The 22,829-nt window shown below is 32.6% G+C and overlaps 1 protein-coding gene across 2 annotated transcripts in view; it reads right to left on the bottom strand.

Annotated features, from left to right (window-relative positions):
- The window catches only part of LOC145266520 (myelin regulatory factor-like protein), a 220,868-nt gene that overhangs the window by 72,703 nt on the left and 125,336 nt on the right, over positions 1–22,829 (bottom strand). For both annotated transcript variants that reach the window (XM_080122274.1, XM_080122273.1), the window contains exons 3-5: positions 16,890–17,147; positions 15,244–15,302; positions 1,927–2,422 (exon numbers count right to left, since the gene is read on the bottom strand). In XM_080122274.1, coding sequence (XP_079978400.1) covers positions 1,927–2,422; positions 15,244–15,302; positions 16,890–17,147 — 813 coding nt within the window. The remainder of the gene's footprint in view (positions 1–1,926; positions 2,423–15,243; positions 15,303–16,889; positions 17,148–22,829) is intronic.

The following is a 22,829-nucleotide window of genomic DNA, read 5'->3' as shown; positions in this document are numbered from 1 at the left end:
AGGCAATTCTACAGCAATTGTGACTTCTGGGAGGCAATTAAAGTTCAAACCACTTAATGGCCGCTAAACTGGCAAATCTAACATCAGATGTTTACAATAAGTTGATAGGAGTCACTGGAGAAATTTTCCTGTAATTTACAAGTTTGTTCTAAACTCTTTTCATTTTGCGTTTTTTACAATAGGAGTATGATGTATAATAATGTTAACGTATGAAAATAAATATAATAATGTTGAGGTATCACAAAAATTAAATAATTTGAACGAATAAAAAAAAATATATATCTATATTAAAAAAATTTAAGGTATCAATATATATATATATATATATTATCAATATATATATATATATATATATATATATATATATATATATAACTCATCTTTAGGTATGAAAATAAATATAATAATTTTAAAGTATCAAATAAAATATAAATATATTAAAATATCAATATATATATATATATATATATATGTATAAATCTTTAGGTATTAAAACAAATATAATAATGTTAACGTATCAAATTAAATATAAATATCTAAAAGTATCAAAATATATATGTATAAATCTTTAGGTATTAAAATAAATATAATAATGTTAAAGTATCAAATTAAATATAAATGTATTAAAGTATCAAAGTATATACATATATATATATATATATATATATATATATATATATATATATATAAATCGCTAGGTATTAAAATACATATAATAATGTTACAGTAGCAAATTAAATATAAATATATTAAAATATAAATATATATATATATAAATCTTTAGGTATTAAAATAAATATAATGATGTTACAGTATCAAATTAAATATAAATATATTAAAATATCAATATATGTATATATATATATATATATATATATATATATATATATATATGTATATATATATATATATATATATATATATATATATGTATATATATATAAATCTTTAGGTATTAAAATAAATATAATAATGTTAAAGTATCAAATTAAATATAAATATATTAAAGTATCAAAATATATATGTATAAATCTTTAGGTATTAAAATAAATATAATAATGTTAAAGTATCAAATTAAATATAAATATATTAATATATCGAAATATATGTGTATATAAATCTTTAGGTCTTATAATAAATGTTAAAGTATCAAATTAGGTCTTATAATAATGTTAAAGTATCAAATTAAATATAATAAAATGTTAAAGTATCAACTTTAGGTCTTATAATAATGTTAAAGTATCAAATTAAATATAGATATATTAAAGTATATATTATATATATATATATATATATATGTATTTAGGTATTAAAATAAATATAATAATGTTAAATTATCAAATTAAATATAAATATATTAAAGTATAAATATATATATATGTAAATCATTAGGTATTAAAACAGATATAATAATGTTTAAGTAACAAATTAAATAGTAATTAATAAACTACTGGAAATGAAATATGTTTAATTTTCTTAACAATTTATTTTTTCAAAACACTAGATTTCTTTATCACTATATATCCAAAGTAATAATATTGAATTATATCTAAATATCATCATAATAAGATAAGAACCAGCGCTTTATACCAATTTATGACTTACATTTAAACATATACAGTTTTTAGATTGCATAATTTAATTTTCTTATGTTGTGGGTTTGAAGTGTTAATTATATTTGAACAATTTTTATATTTTCTTCGCTATTTTCTTCGTTATACTTATCAATAGCATAAATAGATTGATACGAATCGTTTTTGTTAGCTACTAAACTTTTTTCCGGATTTCTCTACTTACCATTGATTCTCATCTAAGCTGAGTGTTTTGCATGGCATGCACTAAAACATGTATTTAGTCATTTGTATAAATCGAGTCCCAGCACATTTACAAACGCTCTATAATTTCAAATGAGTCGTTTACACTTACTGGCCATAATCCATAAGTGACTGCGGTGATTGCTGGCTCATGTGTTGCTGAGGCACCGAATGCATTTGTTGAAGTTGTGAATTTGGCGAGAGACCAGAAGGAGAATTCGCAGTCGAGATCGCCGAGGAACTCGGCGGCAGGTGGTTCAGTTTCGGAGGTTCGTTACACATGTATCCGCCGTAACCAACACCTCTGCCATTTGGCTGGTTGCCATGTGAGACCAGAGGCAGAGCATTGGCCTGGAGTCTGTTGGCAGAGCAACTGTCAACCGGGTACGTGTGTTGCGGGTGGAGTGCAGCTGGTGGATGTGGTTGCTGTTGTGGATGCTGCTGCTGCTGCTGCTGATGGTGATGAGGCTGATTATGAGAATGTTGCTGCTGCTGATGAGGATGTGGTGATTGTTGAGTCATGTTTCTAGTAGCCTGTGAGACATGAGATGAATGAGAACGATGCTGTTGCGTTTGTGGATGAGAGATTGCTCCAAGATGCTTCGGATCTGCGAAAAAGAAAACAGCAAAATCTATTAAATTTATAGGCATTTTCTAAGCAAAAGTGGTATATATATATATATATATATATATATATATATATATATATATATATATTTCAACTCGTCCTGGCGAGTTGAAAATTCCTACTTGTGAGACATCGGCCTAGAGTTATTAGCTGGTTAGATGACTGCGTCCCTTGTCGAGACGTAGTAGGTCTATTCCACAGTCGGGCGCGGTTTGCTTGATGTGTGTTAGTTAATAGAATTTCTCGTGTGCGGGGCGTTTGCTCAGTTAGCAGAGTGCTAGTCTAGAATGTAAGAGGCTCGGGTTTCTAATCCCGGGTTTGAATATGTCTAACTGATGAGCCCAAATGAAAGAGAAACTCGAGCCTTGAACTTCAGGTTTGTTGGCTGTCATGCTCTTGTAGGCTGCGTCGTTGTTTGACTGTGGAAATATATATTTATATATGTATTGGACACGTGATTTGCTGTACTATAGCTTATAAGCCAGGATTCGAAGCCATGTGCACATAAAAAAAAACTCCTAATCTCAAGGGGAACCAATAAAATTATCGTCGAAATTTTTTTCAAAAACCAATGTTACGGCATATATATATATATATATATATATATATATATATATATATATATATATTCACCATATTCCCTCTGCTTCACCTTTTTTTTTGTTTTCACGTAAGATCTTTGTTGTTGTTGTTACTTGTTGTTTCATCAAATACTTTTGCATGCAAAATCCGATCTCGCATTTTGCTAATTCCTACCCTCTGATGAGAAGGAAAGTATTTCTTCGAAACTGCGGATTACGGACTATCCACTTATCTAGTGTTTCCTTTTCAGATTAAATATGTTTTTAACTCATTTCAAAGTGTTTTTTAACATGTTTTATTAACTGTTTGCTCGTATTATAAGCTCTATTTCCTATTTGGTTTTATCGAGCTTTTACATCTGGCTGAGATAACTTTATAAATATGAATTCTGTAATATTTATAATATACTTTAATTTTACCATCTTGCATCATTTTGGTAAATTTAATTGTAATTTTTTATTATATATATATATATACATATATATATATATATATATATATATATATATATCGGCGCGAGTTTCATTGTACTTCGGCTCATTAGCGTGGCTGAGAACCAGTATTGGAACACATGTGAAGGGAAATACTCTCAAAGGCTGCAGAGAAGGTAACATAGATTAATAATATTATCTCCTTAAACAAAAATTTACAAAAATGTCACGATATATATATATATATATATATATATGTATATATATATATATATATATATATATATATAATCCCTAAGTAAATATTATTTTTAAAAGTCCAAATCTCCTGTAAAATAAAATAAAATATAAATATCAATATCTATATAGTAATCCCAATCAAATAAAAAAAAACAATATGACCAGAAGAGGAAATAGAACTTGTCATAAAAACAAAATTTAAAAATGTAAATTTTTAGTTACAAGAATTTATTACTTGGCAGGATATTCAAAAAACATTAAGATTTACTTAATCCGCGGAGTTTCAAAGAATACGCACTTCTCATCAGAGGAAAGATATTAGTAAATGAATATTATAGCGAAGCTATGAATTTACTGGTTCTGGCATTAATTGAGACTGCATTATATGAATATATGCAAATATATGCAAAACAGAACGTATTTAGTGCAAAGAGTTCATGATATGGAAACGAAATGAAAAAAGGAAAAAGGTAAACGAAAGGATACGCAGTGGTTAGGTTGTTTTAAACGTTGAATTTTGTGTTTTCAGAAGAAGAAGTTCGAGTTGTTATATCCAAAATTGACATAGCGATTCAAATTAAAAATCCAAAATGGGTGTGATCCAGTTATTCTTTAGAAGAAACAGTTTGCATGCGATCGAGGAAGAAACCGTTTTCAAAGCGTTAAAGTTTTTTTGTTTTTTTTACAGACATAAGAAATTGGGTTCCTATTAGAGAAGGGACAATTCCAATATTTTTCCCTGATTCCGATACAATTACCGATTCCGATTCTTTATAAATCTATAAATATTTAAAACACACACTTGTGGGGTGATTTATAGCTTTTAGCTTTACTGGTAGGTTAAAATCAATAAATATTTATTTTTTATTATTATTATAACCAGCAGTAGAAGTTTTTTTTTTTTTAATCAAATAAAAAAATAAATAAAGCAATCGTTTTTGGCATCGGAAAATAGACACACATATTTTTCGATTTCGATACCGATTCCGATACCACCAAAAGTTCCGATTTTTCCGATTTCGAATAATCGTCCCAACACTAGTTCCTATGAATGTCAAATCGGCGAAACTATATAGTGAATAGTCATGAAAGTACTCGATGGCCTGAAAATTGAAATGTTCGCATTCGCGCTAAAGTTGACCCCTCTCTTTTTGAATTCGATAAACAGGACTCAACTTTAATGTTTTAAAAAGTTTTTGTAACTGTAATATTGTTCAAATAAATAGGAACACTTATTTTTTTTTATTTTAAGACACTAGTGTTTCCTGCTGAAGTGATAATTATTGCTATCTAGAGATGCGAATCAGTCACAAAGTCATCCTTATATATATATAGTCTTGGAAGTCTTTGAGGTTTTTATGGTTTTAAACAATATGGAAAGAAGATATCCTCACGTGCTTTGTTGGAAACCTCTTTTGCTTGTAAGTCAGTTAATCTCTTGCAATGACTGCATTAGTTTGCTACCAGGTTGTTGGTTGGTTGGTTGGTTTTCTTTTACGGCATATCAACCCTTTTCGGGTTATTTAATGCCGAATCCAAAGATTTTGAAGAAAAATTTTTTTAATAGAATATATTTGTTGTTTTCACGTCGGTTTCTATTTAACCCATATTTGGGACCCTAACAGGTACTACCACTCCGGGTTAGAGTGGACCTGGGAGCAATGGTAATTAAAGGGTGGCTCCAGACTCCCCAAAGCCCACAAGCTGGGGCCTCACCACTGGATTAGTTTATGGTCATATCCAGGACCCCCATTGAGGGACTTTTACCCTCTGTAGGGGGACAGTCAGCGTATTCTAATGCCCCACCGTCAGGGCCAGTTTGCTACCAGGAACTGACGCATATTTTCATCAGGGATCATCAGCTGTTTATCGTGAAAACCTGTTTCTTGGATTTAAAAACAAAACACTATTTTATGTAATGGTTCCGCATCAGTGTTGATTAAGCACCATTTTCCTCAACAAGTATTGTCAGATGTTATCACTTTGCGAAATCAAATTTTTAACTAAACATTTCATTCATTAGTTCATTGTAGATAGAAGATAAACACGCCCGCTTTTATTCACACAAATACATAAATATTTCGATGCTAATTCATTTATTTATTTAAAAATATGTAAAGCAAACAGTCAAATTAAAATGAAAGATAATGATTAAAAGTTATATAACTTTATTATATCATCAAAACAATAAGGAAAAGCTAAGGGAAAATTAAGAACAAAAAGCTCTATAAAACAAGGCATTTCGAAGCTAAATGCTTCTCATCAGAAGAGAACAAGAACCAGAATTATACAAGATGCAAATATAGAAAAAAACTAGCTTAATGGCATTTAGATATATAAATAAGAATGAAAGAACAGGATAAACTGGTAAATAATAATTAAAAGTAGGTACAACATAAAAGGGTAAATAAAAGAGGGCGTATATACGTAAGGAATAGTACAAAAATATAGGACATTATGAAATATTAGAGAACACTAAAAATCAATAATAGAAGAATGCAATGGAGTACTGTTGCCGCATCTGGGCAGGAGCTGCTAGAAAGGACTTATCCTGCTTTCATAGAGTTCAAAGTAGACTTCGTAGCCTCATAAAAGATGTCCTTTTTTCTTCCCTGCAACCTCTTTCTCACAGAAGAGATGTAGCGAGTTGTTCTTTGATTTATCGTAATTTTCATGACAAGTGCTCGACTGAGCTTCAATCTATGGTCCTCATCGCCAAACGTTTACAAGAAACACTCGTCTAGCTGAAAACACTATCAACAATTCACCCACTCTTTATTTGTGCCTAAATCTTAACGTAGATTCCATGATCAAAGCTTCTTTCTGAGAACTGCACTCCTGTGGAACTGTCTTCCGTTTTCCTGCTTTCCAGCTGACTACAATATGGTTGTCTTCAAGTCCAATGTAAACAAGTTCTTGATAAGCTGTTCCCCTTAAGTTAACAAATTTACTGAATTTCCATTACTGACAATTACTATATTGTCCAATTGACTACTGTACACTCTTTACCTCTTTCCCTCGAGTGGCCCCTGTGCCTTGATAAGTAGTGATTCCTATGTAAAAGAAAATGAAGGAAAAATAGGAAAGGTAGAAGAGAAAGTAGAGAAAAAAGGATAGGCGACAGAAACAGCAAACAGGGGATGCAGAAATTCATATATAAATAGATGAAAATAGTTGAAAATTAGAGAAAGTAAAATAAATGAAACAATCTGAAAGTGGAGGAAAATGGGATCAGAAAAATGTTCAAAATGCGTTCAAAAATAAAATGAAATAACAAAATATTTAAGATTTTAAAAAAACACAATATTATAAAAATAAAATGATACGAGTTGCAGTGAAGTGTTTAGTTTAGAGTTCAGACAGCGGAGAATATGGCAACTATTTTCAAATCCAACAAGGTAATAAAAAATGTAAAGTGTACGTTTCACAGTTTTTTTTTTTTTTTTACCATGTTGGATTTGTAAACAGTTGCCATATTCTTCGCTTTCTATATTCTTCGCTTTCTATATTCTTCGCTTTCTAGAACACTAATAATAACCACATGATAACAGAATAAGGTAAGTTAGGGTGAGAACTTTGCTTCTGTGCTATTCGTTTTTGTTTCTAAGGCAAACCTTCTCCGACTTCGTTCGCAACTACTGGGCCTTGACGGTTTCGATGTCATGTTAAGCGCAAAGTTAAAAACAAAGTTAAATTAAGTTTAGTCGATGGATTTGCCTACTCATCAAGTAGTATATATATATATATATATATATATATATATATATATATATATATGTGTGTGTGTGTGTGTGTGTGTGTGTGTGTGTGTGGTCCTGAGTATGACGAAAAACTACATCCGGCAACGAGGCGGCCCTGGTGCGGGAGCTCCAGGGTTTTGGGGAGAATGTCACTACCTCTTAGTCGTTGCAGTGCTGGGTCACCCTTGAGAAAGGTGTAGTACCCTCTAGCCCCCCCTATTTAGAGTCACAAATATATATATATAAACTGCGTCAATATATATATATATATATATATATATATATATATATATATAAACTGCGTCAATCGCTTTATTAGTAAAATACCAATATTTCAGTAAATATACGCCACAACAAAATAAAAATTATATTATCAAAAGACTGCTTTAACGTTAGTTATTTCCCAAACTTGTATTTAAATTCATACGATATCCACAAATTTATGTCATTTTATTCTTTATCGTGGAATTTCCACTGTCCATCGCGTTATTGGAGGTATCTTCAAATGTTGTTTTAGGGCAAAAATACAACGATTATCATTCGAACTTTATTTTTTATTATATTTTTCTGTCAAAAAAATAATGAGAAAAAGCACATCCTAGGTGCTAAGCTTCAAATAAATGAATTATTTATCGACATATACACCATTTTTTAAATAACTTAAAACAACCTTTTGCCCCCCGGGAAGTTAATTGCTTGATCTCAAAAAGTAGTTATGGCTCTAAGAAATTCAACTATGTTCTCTTTTGAAGTAAATTGCTCTCCTCCCTCATAAACTCCTCTTTTTAATACTGACCAGAGATGTTCAATGGGTTCAGGTCTGGAAAACACGGTGATCAAGTCATGAGAATTTATCCAAATAAGCCCATAGATTCAAGGAAGGCTGCAGTTGCCCTAGCAGAATGGGATGGTGGATTGCCATGCATAAAAATCATCTGAAAGCAATGTGGTAATGGGTGGGCAATCTAGCTATGGTGACAAATGTTTATCCAAAACGCCGTGTATGCATCGCTGGTAAGTTTTACACCCTCTGGAACTCGGAATGGTCCAACCAACTTACCCCTAATGATTTCCGCCCAAAAAATGATGCCTCCAGCTCCTCGTTGACGATGAGCTCTGTAATTGGTTGGAGTTCCATTTGAGTTCCAAACTTTAGCCCATCTATCCAGACCGTCAAGAGTAGCACCGGTCTCATCTGTAAATAGGACACGTTGGAATTCCATTTTCATGTAATTCTGTGCCCAAGCGATTCGTTTTTCCCTATGGTGTTTTGGAGGCCTTGGAATAGTTTTGATGCGTCTTGCTATCTTATTCAACACATTACTTCGGGCCTGTTTGGATCTTGGAGCGATTCCAGCTCTTGCAAAAATGGAAGCACTGGTGTTGTTTGGGTTTTGGTTGACTTCCCTACGAATTTTCCAAATATCACGATAACCGTTAGTCGCCCTTTTTGGCATTTTAAAAGATCTGCAAGAAAGCGATGGGCAGTATAAATCACTTGATGATGAATAAATTCGTGAATATCGCATGGATTTTAATAACATTTTGGGAAGTAACTAACCTTGAAACAGTCATTTGATGATACAATTTTCATATTTGTGTGACATATATTTAGGGAAATATTGATAATTTTCTAATCCGCAATAAAGCGATTCACACAGTTTATATATATATATATATATATATATATATATATATGTATATATATATATATATATATATATATATTCATATAAATATATATATATTCATATAAATATATATATGTAGTACTCATCTACTTAGGTTATATATATATATATATATATATATATATATATATATATATATCTGTGTGTGTGTGTGTGTGTGTGTGTGTGTGTGTGTGTAACCTTACGTAGGTGGGTACTTTAGCTAGTGGATTAAAATACTTTTGCTAAAAAACGGGATTCGTTAAATAAATCAGGCATACCATTGGTTTGTCTAACCCCTTTGAACGAATTTCCATACAACTAGCAAAACGGGGTTAATATATAATAGCTTCATTCTGTCTGTAAAAGTGGGGGCGAGTGACCCTCGTTATGAATGCGAAACAGCAGTCATCGGTGTGTTTGTTGCAAATAACGGCCCCACCTTATACAAATCTCTTATTTGATAGGTGTTTTCTTACATCGTACTCGCTTTCTCTCTTCCTATCGCTCTCTCTTCTCCCTCTCTCTCTCTCTCTCTCTCTCTCTCTCTCTCTCTCTCTCTCTGTATATATAGAGAGAGAAAGAGAAAGAGAGAGAGAGAGAAATCAGGTTGACAAAAAAGTTTTTACGGTTTTTAACTTTTAAGTACAGATGAACATATTTTGTCCCAAAGGAAAATTTATTGGTCGAAATAAGCACCATCAGCATCAACAAACGTTAGCCTACGCCAAGCAAATGCATTTATACCAATGACGTAAAAATCTTGCGTTCTGATGACGAGGAAATCGCTGAAGATCTGTATATACCGCTTAGGTCTTTATAGCATTTCTCATGCAGAAAGTTTTCGAGATGCTTGAAAAAGAGTTAGTCGACAGGGGAGAGGTCTGGAGAGTATGGTCAATGAGACTGAGTTTTGTAACCCAATTCCTTTAGATTCTGCAGGGTCGATTTGCATTGTCGTGGAGGAGAATTGGTCCTTTTCTGTTCACTAACGTTGGGTGTTGTTATCGAAGTTTCTGATGCATTTCATCAATTTGTTGACAGTACTTATCCGCTGTAATGATTTCGCTGTAAAGATTTCGCCTAAACTAAAACACTGTAATGGATCAGACCGGCCGCTTTGGCTTCAGGAAGTATTGTAAAATTCTGTCGGCGTCTAACCACTGAGCTAAGTGTCGCCGGTTGTCGTAGAGAACCCAATTTATATCGCAAGTCACAACCCGGTCGAGAAACGGGTCATTCTTGTTGCGTAAAATAAGGGAAGATGACAGTTCATAACGGCGTTTTTTTTTTTAATTTTTGTTATTCAATTCGTAAGACACCTATTTATCAATTTTTTGTTGTCTCTCCAATCTCTCTCAAGTGGTTGGAAATCGTCGTCTACGTTACGTTTAATTCAGAAACAAGTTCTTGTACAGTTGTGCATGGATTGACTTCCACTAAGGCTATTTATTGATCGTTGTAAACATCCGATGGCCGAACACTACGCTTATCATTTCCAAGACTTTCGTCGCAGCCAGGGAATTGCCTAAATCACCGTTGTGATGTGCGTTCAGTAGGTGTTCCTGGGAAAAAAAACCCTTCGTTTATATCGCAAGCTGTTTCAGAAGCGTTTCGGCCGAGTTTGATTTGAATTGAAAAAAGAAAATTGCGTGAATTTACTTTATTTTCATCGTCTATCCAACATTCTGAAAACAAGACATAATTGTTTTATTTAGATCGTAATTTAAACGATTGGACAGAGCGAATAAACGCTCTTTAAAATAATATATAAAGTAAAGGTATTATAACGAAAATTTATTTCAAAATTCATCATTTGAAATCAAAATTTTAAATTCTGCAAGACCGTTCTTCTCAATTTAATATATGTATATATATATATATATATATATATATATATATATATATAATTTAAAGTGGATTAGAACAGTAGTCTAAAGAGCAGAGTGTATTTTAATGTGATAGTAAAATTACTAATTTAATTAAAATACAAGAAAATAACAGTGCTGGTTGTAATTCAGATATATAATAAGCTCGATAGGCAAATATCTTACAGCTACTTTCATATTTAGTAATGTGATTGACAATTTAAAATTCAAATTAGAATTAAAAATTAAAAATCTGTTTCATAAGAAGGAACAACAACAAAGTCAATAATTTGTACGATCGTTCCGGAAACGATGTTTTTATTGTGATAGACATTGAGCCACGGGCAATAATTTTGACATATAGTTTTTTTTTTAAACAAAGTCTCCTCATCAGCAAAAATAGTGTTTGTTTTTTTTTTTAAATATATGTAAAAGACACCATAAATAAACCTAGAATTTTTAAAAGGCGAAGAATTAAAAGGTAAATATATATATATATATATATATATATATATATATATATATATATATATATAGGTATACATATATATGCATATGTATATATATATATATATATAATTTAAACTTTTATTAAAAATATATTATTATAAACTTATCTTTAAACCAAATTCATATTTATAATTTTATTCTATTTTTATTTTTTATCCTCAACCCATATTAATTTGCTTATCAAGTAAATATTTCCCTTTTTATTTTAATTCGTCCAGATATATCTGCCTTACTTAAAAATGCTAGGTTTATTTATGGTGCCTTTTACATATATTTTTTTAAAAAGACACCCAATATTTTTGCTGATGAGCAGACTTCGTTTAAAAAAAAATCTATATGTCAAAATTATTTCATTTTTTTTTGTGTGAGTACGCATATGTATATTTATATATATGTATAAAAAAAAAGAAAACGTCTGCCTTAAACCACTAAAGTAGTTTTAAAACAGATCCTTTGTTCGATAAAATGCATGCCCATTGGCTGATAGGAAGGGGCGCGGTGGATACTAGAAAGCTGATTGGCTAACTAAAATCCTCAACAGAAGAGGACCATATAAAAACGATAAACAACCACAGAATTCGCGCATAAGCCTGACGAATCTTAGAGTGGATGAAACGCCGAATATTCAGTGTAGCTTAATCGCCATGTATATTTTATAAATTACTATATATATATATATAAATATATATATATATATATATATAATGATTAAAGTTAAATTCTGTAAATCAAAATATATACACATATATTTTAGATAAGAAATTACGGTTTAAAGCAAGGAATGTACAGAGAAAATTTATCTTTATTTTCTTAATCCATGGATTTTCAATAATGGTTTAACGTTAACATATGTGTATATATTTTGATTTACAGAATTTTACTTTAATCATTAAACTTATATATTGTTCTATTTTTTAAATATTGACCTTTATTTTTTTGGCTAGGATCATCCTGAAAGTAATTCCTCAATATAATATCTGACAGGATAATTCACTTGATCTCTAATCTGTGACTTTTTATATATATATATATATATATATATATATATATATATATATATATATATATATAACTTATATGTTTAGATGTAATTTAACTACTTGAGGCAGTGATTATATATAAATAAGTAGCATAAACTTCTCAACATTTTTTTAATAATTTGATGGATCATTTCGAGTTGAACAGCGCCAATTTCACAACGAATATCTTTTAATTCTTCCAGAGATCGAGAGCGAGTTCTGAATACTTTAGACTTCAAATATTTTCGCAAGAAAAAATCGCAGGGGGTTAGATCACGCGATCTTGCGGGCCAACCAATATCACCATGCAAATCAACCATATATTTTGGAAAGATCTTGAAAATAAAATGCATGAACACAGATATAAATGCATTCTACATACATTTAAAAAATTAAATAATATGTTTTTTATTTATTTAATTGTTTTTTACCAACAAATCTGTCAGAAAATTTCGGGACATATATATATATATATATATATACAATATATATATACAACATTTTTTCAATATTAAATAACAAGTATAATTTAGCAAATCCCATGGAAAATTCCCTGAATATGAAATAAATTAAATCAACGCCCATATTTTGAAGAAGCTGATGTTTTTCTGGGCAACGCAGAAAATAATTTTTGGGGCACAAAACCAATAACACGCAGGAAATATGAGTTTATTTACATTTCTATGAAAATAGTGCCCACTGTATTTTCTATACAGAACTAAAGTACTAATAAATACCCAGTAAGTAAAAATTATGTGCAACTTAATTCGATTAAAAAAATACATTGCAAGAAACATGGAATACTGTTGCCACATCTGGGCAGGAGCTGCTAGAAAGGACTTATCCTGCCTTGATAGAGTTCGAAATAGACTTCGTAGCCTCGTAGGAGATGTCCTTTTCTTTTCCCTGCAACCTCTATCTAACAGAAGAGATGTTGCGAGTTTGTCTCTGATGTATCGTTATTTTCATGACAAGTGTTCAACTGAGCTTCAGTCTATGGTCCCCCCTCGCCTAACTTTCACAAGAAACACTCGTCTAGCTGTAAACACTATCAATAATTCCCCCCCACTCTTTATCTGTGCCTAAACCTAAACGTAGATTCCATGAACAAAGCTTCTTTCTTAGAATTGCACGCCTGTGGAATTGCCTTCCGTTTTCCTGCTTTCCAGCTGACTACAATATGGTTGTGTTCAAGTCTAATGTAAATAAGTTCTTGATGAGCCGTTCCATATAAGTTAACAAATTTACCGAATTTTCATTACTAATGATTACTATATTGTCCAATTTCTACTGTACACTCTTTAACCCTTATCCTTGAGTGGCCTCTTGGCCTTGATAATGTGGTGATGCCTGTGTAAAAAAAATTAATTTACTCAATCAGTCCAGCATCTCTTAGTAAATAATTTTTTTTGGACCTATTTCTTTCGAATATTGCTTTTTACGTAATGTTTTGCTAATTTTTTCCTTCACTGAAGAACCACTTTCCGTCGAAATATATTTGATATGATCATATATTGTTATTATATTGATATTTGAAAACGAGGCTACGTCAAAGGGAGACTACTCTCATATTTTTTCCGGATTAGGCTTTGTAAAGCCCAATTTCGCGAATTTGGCCTTTTTTAAGCAGTTCGGCATTCAAAATATTTTCAAGGCGAACCGTACAGATGGACTAAGGAAAGTACAAGCAGAATATTATATGAATTTTTAAACCTACATAAACTAGTGTTTCATCGTTACGCAATCATCAGTGCATAGAAGCGATAATTACTCATGGTCACGAGGCTGGAATCCACTCAATAAAGTCTACTTTGACTTTGCGGGCTAGCGTTCTTTTACTCGCCCATCAGGAATTAACATTTAAATGGAAGAGCATTAGGTTACTTATGAAGCTATTTAAGCAGGTGTGTCATAATTCAGAGAACGATGAAAGTATTCCAACGAATATGGTTTATGAATGATGCACGCAGCTTATTTGAGACCGTATTCTCAATTCATAAATAGGGCTCAACTTTAAATTACTTAAAAGAGTTTAGATCTATAATATTTGTTGACAAAATATTAGCATATTTTAGGACGTACAGATATTAGTGTTGTATGCTTACGCTATCATCAGTGCAAGAAGTGATAATTAATGCTGGTGGACTCGAACTCAGTTAAAAGGTCACTTTGGTGTATGTATTTACATATTGTTATTATAATGATATTCAAAAACGAGGGTATATAAAAAAGAAGCGTGTTTCGTCGTTTATGACTGCTCAGCGTGGAGAAACTAAGGAGTTTCGAAACCAGAACATAAAAGTCTGAACCCTTAAGCTCTACAACAAGAGACCTCGCGCTAGTGCTGGGATCAACCACGTTTTTATAGATGCTATTTATTTTTGTTTAGTATACTTTTGGTATACGAGTTTAATTATTCATACGAAAAGGTATGTTTGCCTAAATACTATAACTTTCCCTTCGTTAATGTGATGTACGCAGATAAAGAGTGACACAAGTAATATTGAATTTACTTATACACAGACACGTGTTTTGTCGTTTACAGACTCGGTTATCCTAACATGCACTAAAGGTGACCCTTATTAAAAAAAAGTCATTCTAGCTAACTTAATAGCTGCTTACTAACGTCGGGTACCTGCTATGGAACAAAACTAACTGGTTTTAAAATGGTATGCTTTGCGACTGTGGAACTACGAACAGTGTGTTATTTTACACAAGGAATAGTAAGAACATTTTCTTACCTTGTCTTTCATCTGAAGGAGAATATGGTTCTGAATCAGGTGGACTCTCGGGGAGAGATCTGAAAGAGATGTAAAATACATGTAGTTGTAAAGTTCAGCTGTTTTGTTTTACGGCATATCAAGCTTTTTCGGGTTATTTAATGCTGAATCCAGTAATTTTGGAAACAGCTGTTTTTATTCTTTGGGTTGTCTATACTTTCGAATATTTATTTATGATGTTTGGTTTAGTGGTTTTGTATTAGGGCAAATAAAGTCTTTAGGATAATTTAATGCCGAATTAAGTAATTTGGGAAAAGGTTTATGCTTCAATATTTTTTATATCGTCAAATATTTCTTCATTGTGTTTGGTTTGGTTTGGTTGTTTTCTTTTAAGACATATCCACCCGATCGTGTTATTAAATGCTGAACTTAGTGATTTTGAGAAAATATTTTATGCTTCAAGTTATTTTCAAATATTAAATCCTAGTGTTTGGTTAATAGTTTTGTAGAGGAAAATTATTGTTTTCTTTTAGTTTTTTACTTTGCCGATCATGATTGAGTCTTGCGCAGCAAAAGGAGGAAAAAACTATAACATCAATTGCTTGGTATATTTTTGGTTAGGTAGGTACTGGCAGACTTATTTGGCCGCATCATATATATACATATATATATATATATATATATATATATATATATATAAAACTTTCTTCGTCTACCTTACACGTGATTTATGTATGTATATATATATATATGTGTGTGTGTGTGTGTGTGTGTGTGTGTGTATCATTGTCTCTTCGTGTGTGTGTGTGTGTGTGTGTGTGTGTGCGTGCACGAAACGGTCTCTGCCAAACTAAACTGAAACTTGACACAGAGGGGATTCAGACCTGTGGAACAAATTCGATTTTAGTTTTAGCCGGTAAAAATAGCTGCTAAATTGTCAAAATTGTAAAAATTGAAACTTGGAAGTCAAAAGTCGACTAAAAGTGCTCCTGTAGGCATGCAAAATTATACATTGATACTTTAGAATTCGTTAAATTTGATAGTTTTGATATCTATCTATCCTTGGTTCATTTGATAGCGAATACTTTTGGAGAGCAAAATGTTTTGTTTTCGAATCCAGCGGATGATACCCAAGTCATATTTTGTTTACGTTTGTAATTTCTACTATATAGTGGGTACATTATGATAACCAATATAGAATTGGTTCTATAATAATAAATACGATATCTGCACGAATCCAAATATAATATTTAAACAGATCTTATAAAATTTAGCTGACTTAATTTGAAGAAAAACTACGTACTTTTCTGTGAAAGATATTTGATTATCAAATTATAATTATTGAACCTCATCAGGGGAGATATTTCTATCTGGGAAGATATAATCGTTCCGATTAAATAAATAAAGGTTTGGGTCGAGCATGCGAAGTAAAATTTTCGAATAATTTGTTACTTTTATATTACGGTGGTGCAAAAATATTAACGTTTTTTGGCATAACGTTGAACGGCAAAAACGACATTATTTTTGCACCAACCGAATAATTTCCAAATTTTCTGACGGCACTTAAATAGAATTGGGCCGCTTAAACCGTACCAATTCAACTTTCACGCACGCCTCTGCCATATTAGACTGACATTGGTTGGGAAATTCGGTTATAATATACTTACGCTGTGTGTGTGCTCAAATTATTGCTCTGGGACATGTAGTACATATCAGTGGGTAGAGCTGCGTTCGATGAGGAGGGATGATGTCCATAGTGCATGTCTTGCACGTGTAATGAGGAATGCGAAGATGCTTTGATTGGATGGTGTGTCCCCGACAAGGCAACGCCAGCCGATCCATGGGAGTTTCCCTGAGTTGCCGGAAGGTCAACTAAAGGTCCATTGCTGTATGCCACGGCAGATATAATGTCAGGTGGGAAATATCTAAAAAAAATAAAAAAATAAAAATAACAGAAAAATAAAAATAAGTAAATAAATTTCTTCAGACTCTGCTAAGGTGACGGATTTGGTCGGGCTTTTCCTTTTGAAAGAGCTTAAGATAGTCTTAATAAGATCCAAGGAGGCCTCTATAGAGACGATGCCCATTTACCACACGAGCTAGACCAAGAGAATATGATAATTCTATATAAAAAAAGACTTCATTATTTTTTAATAACTTTGGCCTTCTATAATTATTGAACCTGAAAGGAATACATCTAACCTTTTAGGCAATTTCGAATCCTACAGTCCATGTCATAAACCAAATCTCACTCTTTTTTATATGTTTATAAGTTCTCTAATCACCCTCATTCAATCATTAAATTTATAATGCCTTCCATCTTTAATAGAATTTCTTGACCCTTCACTGATAAAAAAACACCTTCGAACAGAATTCTACTTTTTTCAATAAGGCTCTATGTAACTCAGGATAGACTAAAAAGATTACTTATCACCAGAATTTCTACTCTCTTTGTACTCTCTCTCTCTCTCTCTCTCTATATATATATATATATATATATATATATATATATATATGTATATATATATATATATAGAGAGAGAAAGAGAGGGAGAGAGAGAGAGTACAACTGTGTAAACGAAAGGAGGAGTATACCATTTTCTAATATATTTTTCAACGCAGTTTCAATTACTTTCGTTTTGATTTAGAATAGTCCATCAGTCTATATGTGCTCATAAAGTGCAATTTTAATTGTACTTCCGTATTGTTGACCTGTGTCACCTTACTGTGCATGATATGTCCCAGACTAAAAGAAACCATCATATTAAATTTAATAATAATAATAATAATAATAATAATAATAATAATAATAATAATAATAATCGCAGTCACGCTACCCACAATTACACTAATTAGCTTTCTTACCATAATAGCCCGCGAAACAGATTGAGAAAAAAGAACAATATCTAGTTTAACCCTCTTTTAGCGCTAATGTAAAAACAAAGGAGTTTTTCAAAATTGTAGAAAACTCATTCAAAACTTTGCATAACTTTCTAACTATTCCCCTAATGATGATGTTTGTTTTTCCGTTTTGTTTTGCTTTGCTTGTTTTTTTGTTTTTTGTTTTTTAATTTTTTTGTTATTTTCAGATAATCTTAGAAGACTATTCTTGAAGATATCTCAATAAGGTTTGTACAGTTTTCTTTTAACATGGCGGAATTAGAACGACGGGTGACCATATGTGAATTGAGACGCACTGGGAACTCTCTTTCAGACATAATTAAGACCATTGGTGACGCAAAGATAACCGTTTACCGAGAGATGGACAAGATTGATGCTATGGGTAAAGTTAAACGGAGTTGCCACAGCCCTCTCAGAGACCCAAAACTTTTCAAACAAAAGGTCAGTAATGGCAGACTCAATTTATTCTATGTAAAACTTGGCAAAAAAAAAAGACGCAATGTTAACTATAGAAAAACAGAAAGCGAGAGTTGCGGCAAGAAATCCTTAACGATATTTCATGGTGACGACTCGTGAGACAATTGTGTTGCTTCGTGTACTTAGATGTGTTCACTTTTGAAGTCATTACGGTTCTTGAGATGAGGATTAAGTATTTGTATTATTTGGATTCTTCGGGCTATTGTTCTCATATTGAATGTTCTTTGCACAACGTTTCGGTCGATGTAACCTCCGATTTTCTTCAGGTGTACCGTGTTGGGAATCTTTTTATCAGGAATGTTTCTATCGAACTTTCAAATATTTCTGCTGAACTCAGGAATCTTTCTGTCGAACTCGGGAATCGACTCGTAATTTCGAACATGCTCGCCTTATGTCAGCCATGAGTGGCTAGAAATCTTAAGCAATTCGCAATTGTACCTTGGGTGTCTCCTACGCTGTGAATACGTGTAAATACTGTTGTTCTATAGATAAATGTGCTACTTTTACGTTCGTTTCTAAATGGGGGGGGGAATGCTGTTTTATAATGTGACTAATGTGTGTTTTATAATGTGACTAATGCGAAGAAAACATTGAGCAATGACACAACTGAAACAGAATGTCACAATAAAATACACATGAATGGAACAACTCGAAAAGTGTTAAAAGATCTTCAAGATGCAGAACATTTAAAAAGGTAAAAAGTATGTCAACAGAAATCATGAGGTTTAGTTATAATATTTGTCAGAAACTTGTGTAATGGTTAAATAAAACGAATCATCCTAAAAAACATGAAAAATTATTCATCCATAATATAAATCTCACCTGTCTGTTTAAATGTATGTATGTATGCATGTATTTTTGTATGTATGTATGTATGTATGTATGTATGTATGTATGTATGCATGTATGTATGTATGTGTGTATGTATGTATGTGTGTATGTATGTATGCGACTAAACTGGTTCCCCCACCAGACTTGTTTGGTGAGGAGGGCGGCTAGTCTCCCTGAAGGATTAAAAACAAGACCTTCCAAAGGGGCGAATGAACTCTTTTTCTGGGCCAACGGCCAACTAGCACCGGGTATATTTGTGTGTGTGTATATGTGTATTGGGGTAGAGAGGGCTCCCATAAGCCGTGGTGAAGGCAACCTTTCTAGGAGAAGCAAATCTCTGATTTAAAAAACCATAAAGCGGAAGACCAGTACCCGCATTAAGCTGGTCTGCAGTTGAATTTGTTGCTGGCTATCTTGCTCTTGCTTGTTTCTGGATCTCAACATTTTGAACCGAAAGAGAGACTTAGCTGTCGTACAAAGCTAAGAATCTTTAACATCATATTTGTATAGATACTCCCTCAGACATTTGGGCTCATGGATTTTAAATGTCTGAGGGAGTGGAACTCGTCTGACAAGACGTTGCAATCATCATGTATGTATGCATGCATGTATGTATGTATGTATTTATGTATGTATGCCTAAAACTTTTGACAGAGACGACAGATTTTCATGGGATAGGTATCGTTTTGAAGCTCGACCCTTTCGGACGCCAACTATCGAAAAATTGGCTAAAAACATTAATTTCTTCGCCCTCAACTGGGCATTTTTCTTCGGGGATGGGGTCGCTTTTTTTCGCCAGTATTTTCGAAAGTCATCTCCTCTTTTCGATTGACTAGCCTTAATTTAAACCTTTGCTACTTTCGGTTAGGCGATGGGCGCAGCAGCAAAGATGTCACGTTTTTTTTTCATGTTCTTTGCCTACTTCACGGTACGAGTTTGAGCCTACCTACCTGCCTACTAACACTTTTGTTTTTGTTCAACACACACCTTCAAACACTCGGGCAAGATCGGGCACCCGGGCTAGTTATTTGATAACAGATTTTTAAAGGAATATGCAAACTTGAGCATAGACATTAGACAGTCTAGAATATTAAAACAAACAGAAGTATTGAATGTTGCATAAATGCTTGTTGATTGTCTTTTAGTTTTTATTTCGCAGACAGTGTCCATTCTTAAATATTCTTAAAGGGGGTTGATAATTATAACTATAAATAAAGATTGTTTTTATTCCTACACACACTAGTGTTTTATGTTTTCGCAATCATCAGTATAGGAGCGGACAATCCCTACCAGTCAAGGGATTCGAGCCCAGCCAGGAATCCACCTTTGACTCCATTTGGTAAACCCTTATGGCTGGTCCACTAAATATATGTGCATATAGTTTGTTTTTTATGAACACCAAAACAGCTGGACCGCCTTTTTTTAAATTTCACACATATGTACTTCATGTGTGCGGAAATGTTCTTAGATAGGTTTTGTATCGGATTTTCTCTGATAAATCTCGAAAATCGATAATCGGAAAAATCCGATGCAAGCAATAATAGTCCGATTTGGGCCAAAAGATTACAAGCGAATTTGACGACTTGTATCACTGCACAAGCAGAAGAGCCGGCGTCTAAAAATCAACAGTAGGTTCTGTGATAAGACTATGGGTGTTCGAAATGATTTTTTTATGCTTAGAGCACAATGAACCATGATACTTTAATTTTGCATTTGAAACTTTAATTACATTATATAAAAATAATTTTATGAAATCAACAACAGGTTCTCTACAATTCAAGGTTTACTACGATGCATTATGGACTAAGTCACTGTGAGAAGTCAAGTGAAGCTTTTTCCCAGTGTACTGCGGTGGGTCCCCGCCTAGAGCTGAACATCACTAGATTTTATTAAAAAAATGAGCGAGTTTACTGATTTTAGTGACAATAGAAGTATTGGAAGAGTGGAAGATTCGTTGATCCTTATTCAATCTGAGGCAACGTCTGATGGTTGTAGGCTAAATCCACGGCTAGGGAAAGGTGCTAGTCTTGCCGAACTGATGAGTTGTGATACAAAGAAACAGTACTGTATGTGGATGACTTTATATATCTCTCTCTCCCTCTCTAAATATATATATGATAATTGCAACGTCTTGTCAGACGAGTGCCACTCCCTCAGACATTTAAAACCCATGAGCCCAAATGTCTGAGGGAGTATCTATACAAATATGATGTTACAGAGGCTTAGCTTTGTACGACAGCTAAGTCTCTCTCTCGGTTCAAAATGTTGAGATCCAGAAACAAACAAGAGCAAGATAGCCAGCAACAAATTCAACTGCAGACCAGCTTAATGCGGGTACTGGTCTTCCGCTTTATGGTTTTTTAAATCAGAGATTTGCTTCTCCTAGAAAGGTTGCCTTCACCACGGCTTATGGGAGCCCTCTCTACCCCAATACACATATACACACACACACACACAAATATACACGGTGCTAGTTGGCCGTTGACCCAGAAAAAGAGTTCATTCGCCCTTTGGAAGATTTAGTTTTGTATCCTTCAGGGAGACTAGCCGCCCTCCTCACCAAACAATTATATATATATTAATTAACTAATAAACATATTTGATAAAACATTTTTAAAACACACTTTAACAAGAGGTAAAACAGACTTAATTTTCAGAAAGGAGACACAAATTAAGTGAATTGTCCTTAATCCGCGAGGTTTTGAAGGAAACACTTTCCTCCTCATCAGAGGGTAGAAATGAGCAAAATTCGGAATCAGATTTTGCTTGCAAAGTATTAAAAGAAACTGCAAGTCAGCAATATATATATATATATATATATATATATATATATATATATATATATATATATATACAAAATGGTCAAAAGGCAGAACGCGAGAACCCCATGGATAAAAAAACTATTTACTGAACACTTATATTGTTGGGGAAAGCAGTTCTTCAAAATACGACTACGACATAAATATAAAAAGGTAAATAGAAGAGAAGTTATATCTCCCAGAGCCATAGTAGATTCAATAGGAGACAAACGAAATTAATGCATGATCAGTTATATATGTTCACATGAAGACACAAACACACACATGCACACACACACACATACACACTCACACACACACACACACATACACACACACACATGTCGTCCACAGACAATTTGGCCGTATCATAGCTCTTCAGTGTGGTTAAATTAGCATCAATCCCAAAGCAACCATCAAGTTGAATAGTTGGCAGTTCTGGTGCATGAGATCGGTGCCCGCAAACGACCTCCTCACGTGTCTATTTATTTTGTGTGTTTATTTACAACGTTACGCCAAGCAAACAACGAGTGAAATCGCTCATGACAATGCTCTACTAAAGGAGGGGTGCTTAAAATCGTATATATATATATATATATA

This window comes from Euprymna scolopes, chromosome 41 (genome assembly GCF_053919585.1).
Source record: "Euprymna scolopes isolate OS-2025 chromosome 41, ASM5391958v1, whole genome shotgun sequence".
Lineage (NCBI taxonomy): Eukaryota > Metazoa > Mollusca > Cephalopoda > Sepiida > Sepiolidae > Euprymna > Euprymna scolopes.
This window is presented reverse-complemented; position numbering and strand designations above follow the sequence as displayed.